This window comes from Nestor notabilis, unplaced genomic scaffold (genome assembly GCF_000696875.1).
Source record: "Nestor notabilis isolate BGI_N333 unplaced genomic scaffold, ASM69687v1 scaffold3559, whole genome shotgun sequence".
NCBI classification, from domain to species: domain Eukaryota; kingdom Metazoa; phylum Chordata; class Aves; order Psittaciformes; family Psittacidae; genus Nestor; species Nestor notabilis.
The window spans coordinates 31,363-43,371 of record NW_009944855.1 but is presented as its reverse complement, the minus strand read 5'-3'; the positions used below and the strand labels follow the sequence as shown (position 1 = coordinate 43,371).

Below are 12,009 nucleotides of genomic sequence, written 5' to 3'. Positions count from 1 at the left end.
TAATTTACAAATTCATACAGAACCTCAAAGACAAAAATCGCCAGGCATGAAGCAGAGATCAAACTGCAGCTCTGCTTGCTGTGTTATTTAATAGAGTAAGTTAACTGCAGAGAGTGTCATTGTGTGTCTTGTGATCCCTGAAGGTGATCCTGCAAAGTACCATAACTCCCTGTAGTTATTAGAAGACTTAAGAACAAATTGATGTCAATGGGATTACTTGTGAGGCTAAGGCAAGGAGGATTTAGCTCTAAGCATATTAATGCAATGTGGTTCAGCAGATGGTACTTTAACAAGTGCCTTTATTCAGACAGTAATTTGGCAAAGTTCAACATGATGAACATTTCAATTCACTTCCTCAGACAGTAGCATTAGGCTGGTAATATATAAGGTTACTTTCCTTGTCCCAGACATGGAGGAATGCTGGAAATAGATCAAACTGGGTTATATGCATTAGTGAGTCTAATTGTGTACCAATGAGCCTGCAGGGTATTTACTGGGTGCTATGCAATGATTGAGAGTGTGTAAAGGCTCTGTATGCCCCTCTCTGTACTCTGCATGCTGGGTGTGCTGACAACAGACCTACCTGATCCCTAATGCAAACATAAACTAACCCCCTGGAAAACAGTTTTAGTGGATGTTTAAGTAGTTTGTGCATCAGAAACAGGAGGTTAGAGGTGCAAGACAGCGGTGACTGCCCATGAACACCTGAATCAGTGGAGCTCAAAAAGTCAGGTTCCTCCTGCCAATTTTGAGCCAATATTAGAATGATGGCCTCACCTTAGGCATAGTGTTTGAAGTGATTTTACTTTTTCACAGAATCACAGCATCACAGAACGGCTGAGGTTGGAAGGGACCACTGGAAGTTATCTTGTCTAAGTCCACTGTTCAAGTGGGGCCACCTAAAACAGGTTGCCCAGGACCATGTCCAGATGGATTTGGATGGATGGAGACTCCACAGCCTCTCTGGGCAACTTGTACAAGTGCTCTGTTTCTCTTCCTGTGAAAGAAATGTTTTCTGATGTTCAGACAGAACCTCCTGTGATTCAGGTTTCATTTTTTCTGGTCCTGTCACTGGGCATCACTGAAAAGAACATGGCTCCATCTTTACACCCTCCTTTCTGATAATTATATACATCGATGATCTCCCTTGAATTTTCTCTTTTCCAGGATACTTTTGCAGGGTTTGTTTTTTTGCAGACTACCCAAGGCACAAAGTAATCCAAATAACAGAAAATGGGACAGGAAACAACAGGAAACAGGGTAAGTTACATGAAAAGTCCAGAGAATATTCAATATTCTTCAAGGATTGTGCAATATCAGAGGAGAATAAAATTCTTAATATCTGGATGGACCAAATAAACTGAAGAGAATAAAAGCACATCAGCAAGGGAAGGATTAACTTCAACTTTCAAAGCAGTGTATGAAAAATGTAACTGATATGGATGTTGCCACATAATTTCTGTGCAGGGCGACTGGAGCAGATTTCCCAAATGCCTCTTTTTCAAATTATCTCAGTTAAATTGAATATTGTTGATACACGAACATTCCAGTAACAGCTGCGATTAACAATGGTTTGACATAAAGTAAACATTGTGCTTCCAGCTCACCTGTTCCCCGGAAGACAAATGACTGTATTATAAATATATCCTTAAAACAATGTCATGTGCTTTCAAAATAGGCTAGATAGAAATCCACACTAACTTACACAGACATTGATACAATCACAAGACAGACAAAAGACATTCATGACTTTCCACAGGGATATTGCACAGCCAGATTGCCATTATCTGGAGAGAGAGCACTGGAGATTGATAACTTTAAGGTTTGAGTAAATATGCAAGGCAGAAAATACAAAAATACATAACATATCTTTACCTCACTTCATACTCCTGAAACACTTAAAAATCTGCCCTTGAGTTCTGTAAGAATAAAACATATATGTATAGCAGAGTTAATTTAGTATGGGCAAATTTTAGCAAGGAACTGTTTATGTGCTTGCATCAAGTTGGCTGCATTAGGGTTTGAAGAAATTACGAATGGAATGAAACTCCACCATGTCCCAGAACAGAGAAGTGAGAAGTCACCCTGTTTATTGCACTACTTTACTGTCACGTGTAAATGTGTGCATTGCTCTTTGGGTATTTGCTGCCAAAAATGAAATTACTTTTAAAGAGAAGAGAAAGTCTAAAGAACACTCCCTTCACTGATTTAACACAAAGGTTTTGTGTCGTTTACAAATGAGGTATAAAGGCTGGGAACATATATTCCTTGCACTAGCCCTGCTGATCATCAAACAAAACTGAGATTGCTTTTAGACATCAAAGCCTGTAGGTTTAAATCTTGCTCACCTAACTTACTTAAGTGATCTAACTCAACCAAACCCACCACTGGAGGTGTTCTAGTAAAATAAATGGAACAACTGGCAATTTTTGCTTGCTTACTTCCACTAACAACTCAAGTAGGGAAGACATGAAATTGTAGCCTCTGCTGTTCCAGTTGTGAATCCCCTCTCTACACTGAATGAGAGATAGTTTCTCACTGCTTCACAGCCTTTCAGTACAAGGGCTTATACAGTCTGGTCTGGTCTCTGCCATGGCCTTAATCTTACTTCCACAGAGCATTATGAGTGTAAGATCATTTTTCATATAATAATCTGCTTCCAGCAACATCTCTAGGTTTAATAGCCCCTGTCCCTATGAGTATTTTTTTTTTAACTTAATGCTTTCTGAATTCATTCAGAGTTCTGTTACAAGAAAAAAATGAAGCAATACATGTTTCAGGCTGCAGAACGAGAATAAGAATGAGCAAACTATAGAGAGGAAGAGGCAATGAAGGACTGAATGACATGCAGAGGAAAAAATTAACATGGCAGAGGTTTCCTGTGAAGCATTCTTCTATCTAGGCTACAGTGTCAGGTCAGTTTTCCATTATTTTTCTACTCCACAGATTGCTCCCATATTACCATATACTTGGTAGAACTAATTCTTCAGCTGATTGGGCCCATTTTGAAAAAGGCTAACAATTTCTATTAAATTTGTAGAAAAATGTCAATAGTGCCAATGTAACAACCAGGCAGATTAAGTACTTTTATACAGGATAGTCTTGCTTTGCCTGGCTTGAAACATCTGACTCATGTCATGGTTCATCGTTTATCTAGTGTATCCTGAAGCATCTGAGGATGCTGCTTGAGCTGTAATTCCAAGTCCAAAGATAGCACTTTTTAAAGGACTTGCATATTCTACCAGCATTTCTCTTTGGTAGAAATATATTGCCTCAGTGCTTGAATAACCTATATTATTTCACTTTGTACCCCTTCAGACCTAAGATAAAAGGTGTAAAATAGTTGTAACCAACTATAGTGGGGAATACAGCACTCAATACATACTCTTTCCTCTTTTTATAATGATAATGATCAATGAAATTACAGCCAAAAATCAAGAAAATAGGCTGTTGCAACTGTTTTGGAAAATATGCTTCCTGAAAGCTGGGTTAGTGGCTTTTGCAGAATAATTCCAATCAAAGAGTTCTTTATTTGTGTTTACAATTAAATACACACACTTTCACTTCCATGCCAATAACCTAATCTATGACTGCAACATGCTGAGACTTTAGCAAAGTCTTTTTGCATATATTATGCAAAGACCCAGGATTATTTTGGTGTAGTGACACAAAGGACTAGTTAATACCTTCAGCCAAATTTAACACTATTTCCTTTTTGGAAATATTTACAATGAAAAGGGAGACATGCTGTAAGTGTAGTTGTGATGAATGTGGTTCCTGTTGTTCTGTGATATATAATTTAACACAGAGAATATTTTGTGTTTCTGGGAAATCTCAACATAAGATTTAGAACATGTTCCTATGATTAAGAACAAATAGATCACATTGATATTTCAGATCTCCTAGTAAATTCACTTGACAGATGAAGAAAAAGACATGACTGTGGAGCACAACTATAATTGCAACTAAGCACACATGCTTTAAGATCCTCAAAACCTGGATGATCAGGAACAGATCTATTTCCAGGAATGTTATATACTGAAGCAAATCCAGCAGCACAGTATTATGACAGTCCCTGCCTTGGCCCTCCCCTCTTCCTCAGTGTCACTACAGTGGAAATACTAAATCAGATGACTAGAGGATATAAGAAATTATTTGCAAACCTGTGGCTCTGCCTAATTTGTAAATATTATGTTATAAACCCAAGAAAGTAAGTTTAACTTTCATGATAAGAGCATTTGAAACATACATTATTTTTAATAGCTTCCTGACATCTGTTTAGTAATAATTTGTTCCATCAAGAGATCTTTGTAGTATTGGAGCAAAGTGTTCATGTGTAAAACTCGTCTGAGGAATCTTCATCTTCTTAAATCGAACAATCATTTGAGTTCAAATTCCAAAACAGTTTCTTAATTCTTTCTTAATCTGTTTTCAGTTAAACATCATAGAAGGTTTCTTCAATGTTTCCCAGGAAACTGCACTGCACCCTGGCCAAAGTGACCCAGTATAAACAAAGAATTTGCTCAAAACAGTTCACATGAATTCCGAGTTTGGCTTGTCTTGGGTAACTTCATATTGTCTTTAATCTAGCATCCAGTTATAAGTAATTTATTGGTTCTGACAACACTTGCACTTCAGAAACAAAGACAACCCTTCTTGATTTCAGGTCTACATGATCATAATGTTCTCTTCACAGAGAAAGTTTAATTTTGAGGATGTCCAGAAAAAGTATTAATTTAATTTTCCTAAGCTTTTCACTAATTCTGCCATTCTGTGAAACAGCTAATGCAAAATCTGTTGACTATAAGGAGATTCTGTGAGACCATTGATATCTGTCTGATGTATTTTCAGTAAAAATATATAGACTCTCCTTGTTTTGTTTCAGGGGCCTCCTATATCATAGTCAACAAAAGATGAAAACAAAGTAGAGAAAACTATCTTGATTTTTTTATTTAGTTAAGATCAAGTGTCCACATGCTTGGAGACTTTGAAAATAGATTTTACTTCCCTTGGGCCATCATATTGAATCACATTAAAGGTCCAGAAGGGACCTCAAGAAATCTTCTGGTCATTTACTTCTCCAGGGCCTTCATTCTTAGTTGCTTTTCTATAAATATCTTCATGCACATTCATTCCCCTTAAGTCATGTCTTACGTCTTATTCAATTCTTCCTGTATGTATAGCTTGCAGGCTATCTGTCAAAACCCTCTTTAATTCAGCAGTAAGGTATGTTTGTAGCAAATGTACACATACCTACAGAATAGACAGGTATAGATTTAAAGAGTGAGGAAGGGGGAATGGTTATGCCTGCAGGATTATGTGCCGATGAGAGATTTATGGTGACTTATTTGCAGCTAGTAGTACTTTTAGAAGGGTATGGATTATTGTAAGAATAGGATTAAACACATTAAAAGCCGGTATTTACTGGCACCTCAGTGAGCAGTGAGCAGTGGTAAGCAATTATGGCAGAGGAGCAGCACAGACAGAATAGCTCAGTAGTATTTCCTACATAACCCACCAAAAAATGGAAACCTTTGAGAGAGATTGATATCTCAGCAGGCTAAATATATTAGGTCCTCATTGCTTAATACGAGATATTTTTCACAGATCATACCTTCAATTTTAATGACCATTCCAAACTCTTAATACTTCTGCTCAGGGCCTCCAGCCTTAACCTGTTTGGGGCAGCTGGTTAATTTAATATATATGCTTTCTATTCCATCATCGTAGATGTTAATGAAAATTTTGAATACTGCTGAATATTGGAAATATTGCATTAGGATCACACTTGAAAAAGCTCCATAACCATTCATAACTATTGCTTCAGGGGCTTCTCTGTGAGGGTGGTGAGGCACTGGAACAGGTTGCCCCATCCCTGGGAGTGTTCAAGGCCAGGCTGGATGGGGCTTTGTGCAATGTATTGGTCTGGTGGGAGGTGTCCCTGCCCATGGCAGAGGGGTTGGAACTGGATGATCTTTAAGGTCCCTTCTGACCCAGACCATTCTATGATTCTATGATTCTTATTTATTTTTGCACATACTTTTAGAGGTTTTTATTCTCTCCTGAACAGCCTCATTTTGACAAACGAGATAAACCACTGATGCCATGATCCTAACAATAACTTAAAGAAAACCCATCCATTTCCATCAAAACTTGCAATATCTGGTTGAAGAAGTTATAGTATTGATTTTATTAATATTCTGTTCATGGACAATGTTTTGGATCAGTAAACCTTGTGAAAGATGTTGTTCAGAAAGAGGTCAATAGTAGAACATGATGTATAGAGTCACCAGTGTAAGAAAAACTCCACCTATGGATTAAGTAGGCTAACAGGCAGAGAGAAGGGTAAATGAAGCTGTAGGAAGTTTTTGCAGATGACCACTGCTGAATGGAGCGTTCAGGTACAGGTTATTTTATAATTCTAGCAGTTGCCAAAGTAATACGAAAATTACCAGAATTAATATCTACTATTGTAAGTGTTCTTTTGTCACATTCAGAAAGAAAATATGTCAAATAGTTCCATTCTAGTCTTGCTTCTCAATATAAGATAATTTGGAAATTCTAAGCTAAAACTTCGCCTTTTATGAACATAAAAGAATGGGTGAGATTAGGACTAGATACCATCAAAAGTACTTACGCAAAACCAGATTCCTACTTGCATTTATAGCATTGATTTCCATGAAGTTGAGGAATGTGTTTTACCTTTGCAGAGGATAGGCTGATCACATGTTGATCTTTTTCATTTGTCACGATTTCCACAACGCTATGTAGGTGCCCTGATAGTTTCCCAGAAGGCTTACTATTAACAGCAGGATGCCACAAACGAAGAAATTTGTCATTACCTGAAAGGAAAAAAAAAAAGGCTGAATAGTCACTGGTATTACAAATAAGCTTTGTAATGGAGAACTTTGTGGGTTTGTCTCTTGCTTTCATCACATCGGCAATTCCCACATAACGATGTGAATACTTCATTCTAAGGGCTGGATTCCAGCTTATGTTTTCATTGCTTTTCCCCAAACTTGTATGAAAAACACATAACTGATATGTGTTTCAAAGCTTTTTTATTTTGTCAGAGGAGTGTCATGGACATGGGATATGACTACATGTGCTAGTCCCATAGAAGCAGAATACTTTTTATTAGAGATAGAACTGTGACTCAGAACTTTTCCCTTCAAAGGTCTAATTTAGAAAAAACATCAAAACAATTTTTACGTCTTCTTAGCCAGGAAAGGAAGGGATGACCATCTCTGTGGAAGAGGGTGGGCATGCAGAACAGGATGAGGAGCAGGCATAAAAGTTGAGGATCAATAGAAAACAATAGCTGCAGATGAGTGATTTTGTGTGTTGAAGCAGATAACAATTAGGTCTTTCATATTTATTTGTATGTTCAAGCATTACATTTACCTACAACTTAAAGAATAATCCTTGATTTCACTATAGATGAATCTTTCACTGCTATTTCATAGCAGCCTTCCAGTATCTGAAGGGGGCCTACAAGGATGCTGGGAAGGGACTCTTCATTAGGGACTCTAGTGGTAGGACAAGGGGTAATGGCTTCAAACTTAAATAGGGGAAGTTTAGATTAGATCTAAGGAAGAAGTTCTTTACAGTGACGGTAGTGAGGCACCGGAATGGGCTGCCCAAGTAAGTCGTGAATGCTCCATCCCTGGCAGTGTTCAAGGCCAGGTTGGACAGAGCTTTGGGTGACACAGTTTAGTGTGTAGTGTCCCTGCTCATGGCAGGGGGGTTGGAACTAGATGATCTGAAGGTCCTTTCCAACCCAAACCGTTCTATGATTCCATGACTTTTGTAATAGTTTCCATAAATATTTCAAAACACAAAGATGTATTAGTAAACTCCTGGGTTTACATACTGATCTACATACATTTTTCACAGGAGTTTCAAGAGAACATGAGCACAGTTTAGATTTGACATTGGTTAATTTATATTTTAATTTCAAATCAAATATTGCAATTGAATGAATTGTATGCAATTAGCTGAACACTTTATTTTGGCACACAATAAATGAAATGGCCATATTTTATCTACACTTCAGTTTGAGTTTTAGTTTTTTCTTGGCTTGAAGTGCAGAATACCAAAACCACATAGACTAGGAAGTCCATGGTCACTGACACTGAGCTCAGTTTTGTTAAGAGAGCTCTATCCAGGGATCCTCCTTAAGCTTGTTCAATCTACTGCCATTGGTCAGTCCCTCCCTCTATCTCTTACTCCAGAAATCTGTCCCTTTCCTTCTTAATACAGCAATATTCAATTACATTAGGAGGTCCCATCTCCCTTTTCCTCCATTAAAAACCATTTTCCTCTCAGTTAAATTGATTCCACTGTCTCTCATTTAGTTTCTCTCTAAATGAGAGAGGCCCACTGGAGAAATGATCTACTCTTAAAATAGCTACAACAGAAAGTAATTTTGGTTTATGCTGGCTCGTTTCACAAATGTGGCTGAGAATGCAACCATGCAAACAGCTGCACTGGCACAGTGGAGGGATAATTTCTGCATAGGAAAGGGGAGCCATGGATAAGTAGCTGACCAGCAGTAATTTCAGTGGGAACCAGTTTCTTTTTAGGGCAGCTTTCAGACAGAACTGTTCTACATTAGCTGTCTGTGCAGTAAGCATGTCAGAAAGCAACTTAAAAGGCTATAATTGCACTAGTGAAGTCCTTTTGGATGGGGAGCTACAGAATATGATGGGCCCCTGCTCACTTTCTCAGATGTTGTGTTAGGCTGTCATAGACGTGTCCTACAAGTTAGCAGAACCCTTGTGATCCAGCCAGTACTCATTACTGAGAAACAAGGCCATGGTAGTAAAACTCAGCTTGCAAACCTTCTATGGGGTCAACAGAAGGACACAAAAAATGGCAGACAGAAGCCTCCAGTGAGACTGATGAGATCAGTCATAATGTCAGAGGGAACAAACACTGCTTCAAACAACATGCCCTTTAGCAGCCCCAAATGGAAACTGTCACGTCTTAAAATTATGATGAACTAGGTAGGAGCTGTTGACAGTATCTGACCAATTCAACTACTTGATGCACTTTGAGGAACAGGATCTAAGTCTTCCTAATTGCTCTGTTCTTTATATTCCTGAGGTGATGGCAGATGAATGAATGGGGGATACTGCCCTTTAACTGAGACACAGAGATACTTTTTTTAAGAATAGAATCACTAATGCATGTTATTTACTTATGCTAATAGCAATAACAAGCAACACTAGGAGAGAAAACATTTTCCTACATTAAAAATACTGCTTGCTCCTCATGTGAAATATTGGACCAGTTTTAGTTCCTTTTACTGATGTGGATTTGGTTTTAGTAGATGTGTTCTCTCCCCTTTTTCTGGACTAATGCCAGATTGGCCAGAACATTTGCTACTTCGCTGCTTCACTGGAACATTTGCTAGAACATTTATTCCCTCTGTGCTTCAGATATGCTTCCAGGATTCAGAATCCTGACACAGAAGACACGGGTACTAACCGCATTCAAGAAAAGCGTGAAGAAGATGAATTACCTTTCTACATATCTGCTAGAACGTATTTAATATTCTGTGAAATCTATGATTTGAATCAGTGTTCTCTCATCTCAGCTAAATGATTATGAAAATATATAGGGTCTTTTGTTGGTGGTTTTTTTTTGTTGTTGTTTGTTTATTTTAAGGTTTTACTTGTTTTTTTGTACATATGTTTGATTTTGGGTTTTTTTTGTTTTTTTGGGTTTTTTTTTAAGTTAGATTTTCTGACTACAGCTCTATTCTAACTGGATGTTATGGATTCCAACACCTTCTTTGAACATGTGATGCTTTGTCAAATCATTTTCCTGCTAAGTTGTCTGCATTTCAGTGGTGTTGAAACCTCCTCGAGAGCAGTAGCATTTTTGAACGGAAAATGCTAGGCTCAGCTTAGCATCCTCTGATAAAGTAAAAATGAAAAATACAACCCTTGTTTTCCTTCTATGCTGCTTCACTCCCACAGACAGACCCCTTATTCTTTAAAACAGCTTGTCATTCCTTCAAGCCTGCCTTTCAAATAATCTAAGGTTTTAATACCTGGAAAAACATCTTCAGAACAGTTAGGTATCTGGTAAATGAACACAAGTTCATAGGTTTATCATATTGACCAATGTCTCTTTCTGTATTCATACATTCTTAAACTTAGAATACATCATAGAAAAGAGTCTGCTATGCTTCTGAGGGCTAATATTAATCCTGGGATGTGATTTCTGTAACTAGGATTCCTGAGGAGTTCGTGAAAATGATGATGCCAATGTATAGTGCCAGTAAAAAAAAAAGATATGTTACCAGTTACTTCATTTGTGCCAGGAATACACAAAGGATACTAAGCAAGTAAAGGGGACTTCCTTTTATCAGTCTGAAGCTGCTACTGCTATATTTAGAAATCACTAATTGTATTTCTTCTACTTTATTGCTCACAGGAGAATCGTATCTGGACTTGCAGAACTAATAGTGTTAGAAGTTACTGTATCATATCATTTAAAACTGATGTTTTATATGTACACGTAATTTGATTTTAGCCGTAGCTGTTCCCTGAGCTGATAAGACATGGTTGGAATTGAAATGGACATGGAAAAGAAGAAAACCATATCACTTTGCCATTCAACATAATGCAAAATACTGCACAGAAAAGTTATTCTAAATTACTGTGGGCTGCGTATTTTAGACCACTATCAGGCTTTTATCATTTTACTGGTGGAAGTCTAGCTTCTAGCATAAAAAGCGAACACTGTACCAAATTTGCTTTTGTCTTTCTTATTCATTATTATAAATGTCAAATATCAGGAAGACAAAATTAGACTGTGTCAAGAACTGGCAAACTCATGAACACAACCACATACCTCTAAATAAATGATGAAAGAGTAAGGGTGTTAAAACATGACTTCTGCAATGGTCACTTCACATTGCAATAATACATTGTAGTATTTTGAGTACTATTTTACTATTTTGAATAGTATTATACTATTGTAGTATTTGAGTACCTGGCTAAATAAAACGAGTTTGGGTCTTAGTAAAGTAGTTAGTCGACTTATCCCCACTGAATACTTAAGAAGCTAGCCTACCATCAAAGGCTGGATTTTTCTTTTTTTTTTAATTGCTGAATGTGACATAGAAGTGTAAATTCTGCAACTGTTTGCATATGTCACCAAGAAATTTATGTATTATGATACCTGAATTATTTACCTGCTCTGGTCGTTGATTATTTTTAACTGGATCATCAACACATGTTTCTCAGCTAGACAAGAGATACGGAGATACAGAAACATAGTGTGCTCTAGTCTGATAGACTGTTGTGCCATCATGAGCAGTGTATTTTGTTAATATAGCATTGAACTCTAGAGCTCAATTTTTGAAGACTTTAGTAGATGAATCTCTCAAGCACTGTAACATTACTCTTCATTCTGGGTGTGGCTTCATAGTAGCCCTTGGCTGATCTAAACTACACAGTGAAATGGAAAGATATAATCCCACCCTGCCTTTGTCTTTGGCCATGCATTCCCGCTGTCTCCTGTGACTCTTAGTAATTTAGCTCAGGAATAATTTCATTTTGTGCTTAAGGGAAGTAGCAGAGCTAAGCGCTGGGAATAATGGTGAGAGGCAGGAGAATGCCATTTAATATCAAGGTGAAGGTCAATGAATGAACAAGCAATACAGGATTCCAATGCAAGGGTATGTAAATGTTATGATCCAGAAACAGACTGAAATATTGTTACAAGTAAGTACAATTTTTATACTTTTTCAAAATCATCTTCACATAGTCCTTGAATACCACATTATTAGGCTTTTGCCATGTTCCCCATGCTTTCTGTACTTTTGTGCAGTGAAAGTCAAGACAAATTAAAATTCAAAGTTGAGAAAGTTCATCTCCTTCTACAATATTCTGATTAGGTAGCTGTTTAGATGGGATAGGAGGTCCTGCATTCCAAGTCTAGCCTCAAGCCTCTATCCTTTCAAAAATTTCAAGCTTCATTTTAAATGAGAAG

The 12,009-nt window shown here is 37.4% G+C and overlaps 1 protein-coding gene across 1 annotated transcript in view; it reads right to left on the bottom strand.

Moving 5' to 3' along the window:
• The window catches only part of WDR64 (WD repeat domain 64), a 66,632-nt gene that overhangs the window by 30,731 nt on the left and 23,892 nt on the right, over positions 1–12,009 (bottom strand). The window contains exon 11 of the mRNA XM_010022603.1: positions 6,703–6,842. Within this exon, the coding sequence (XP_010020905.1) occupies positions 6,703–6,842 (140 nt within the window). The remainder of the gene's footprint in view (positions 1–6,702; positions 6,843–12,009) is intronic.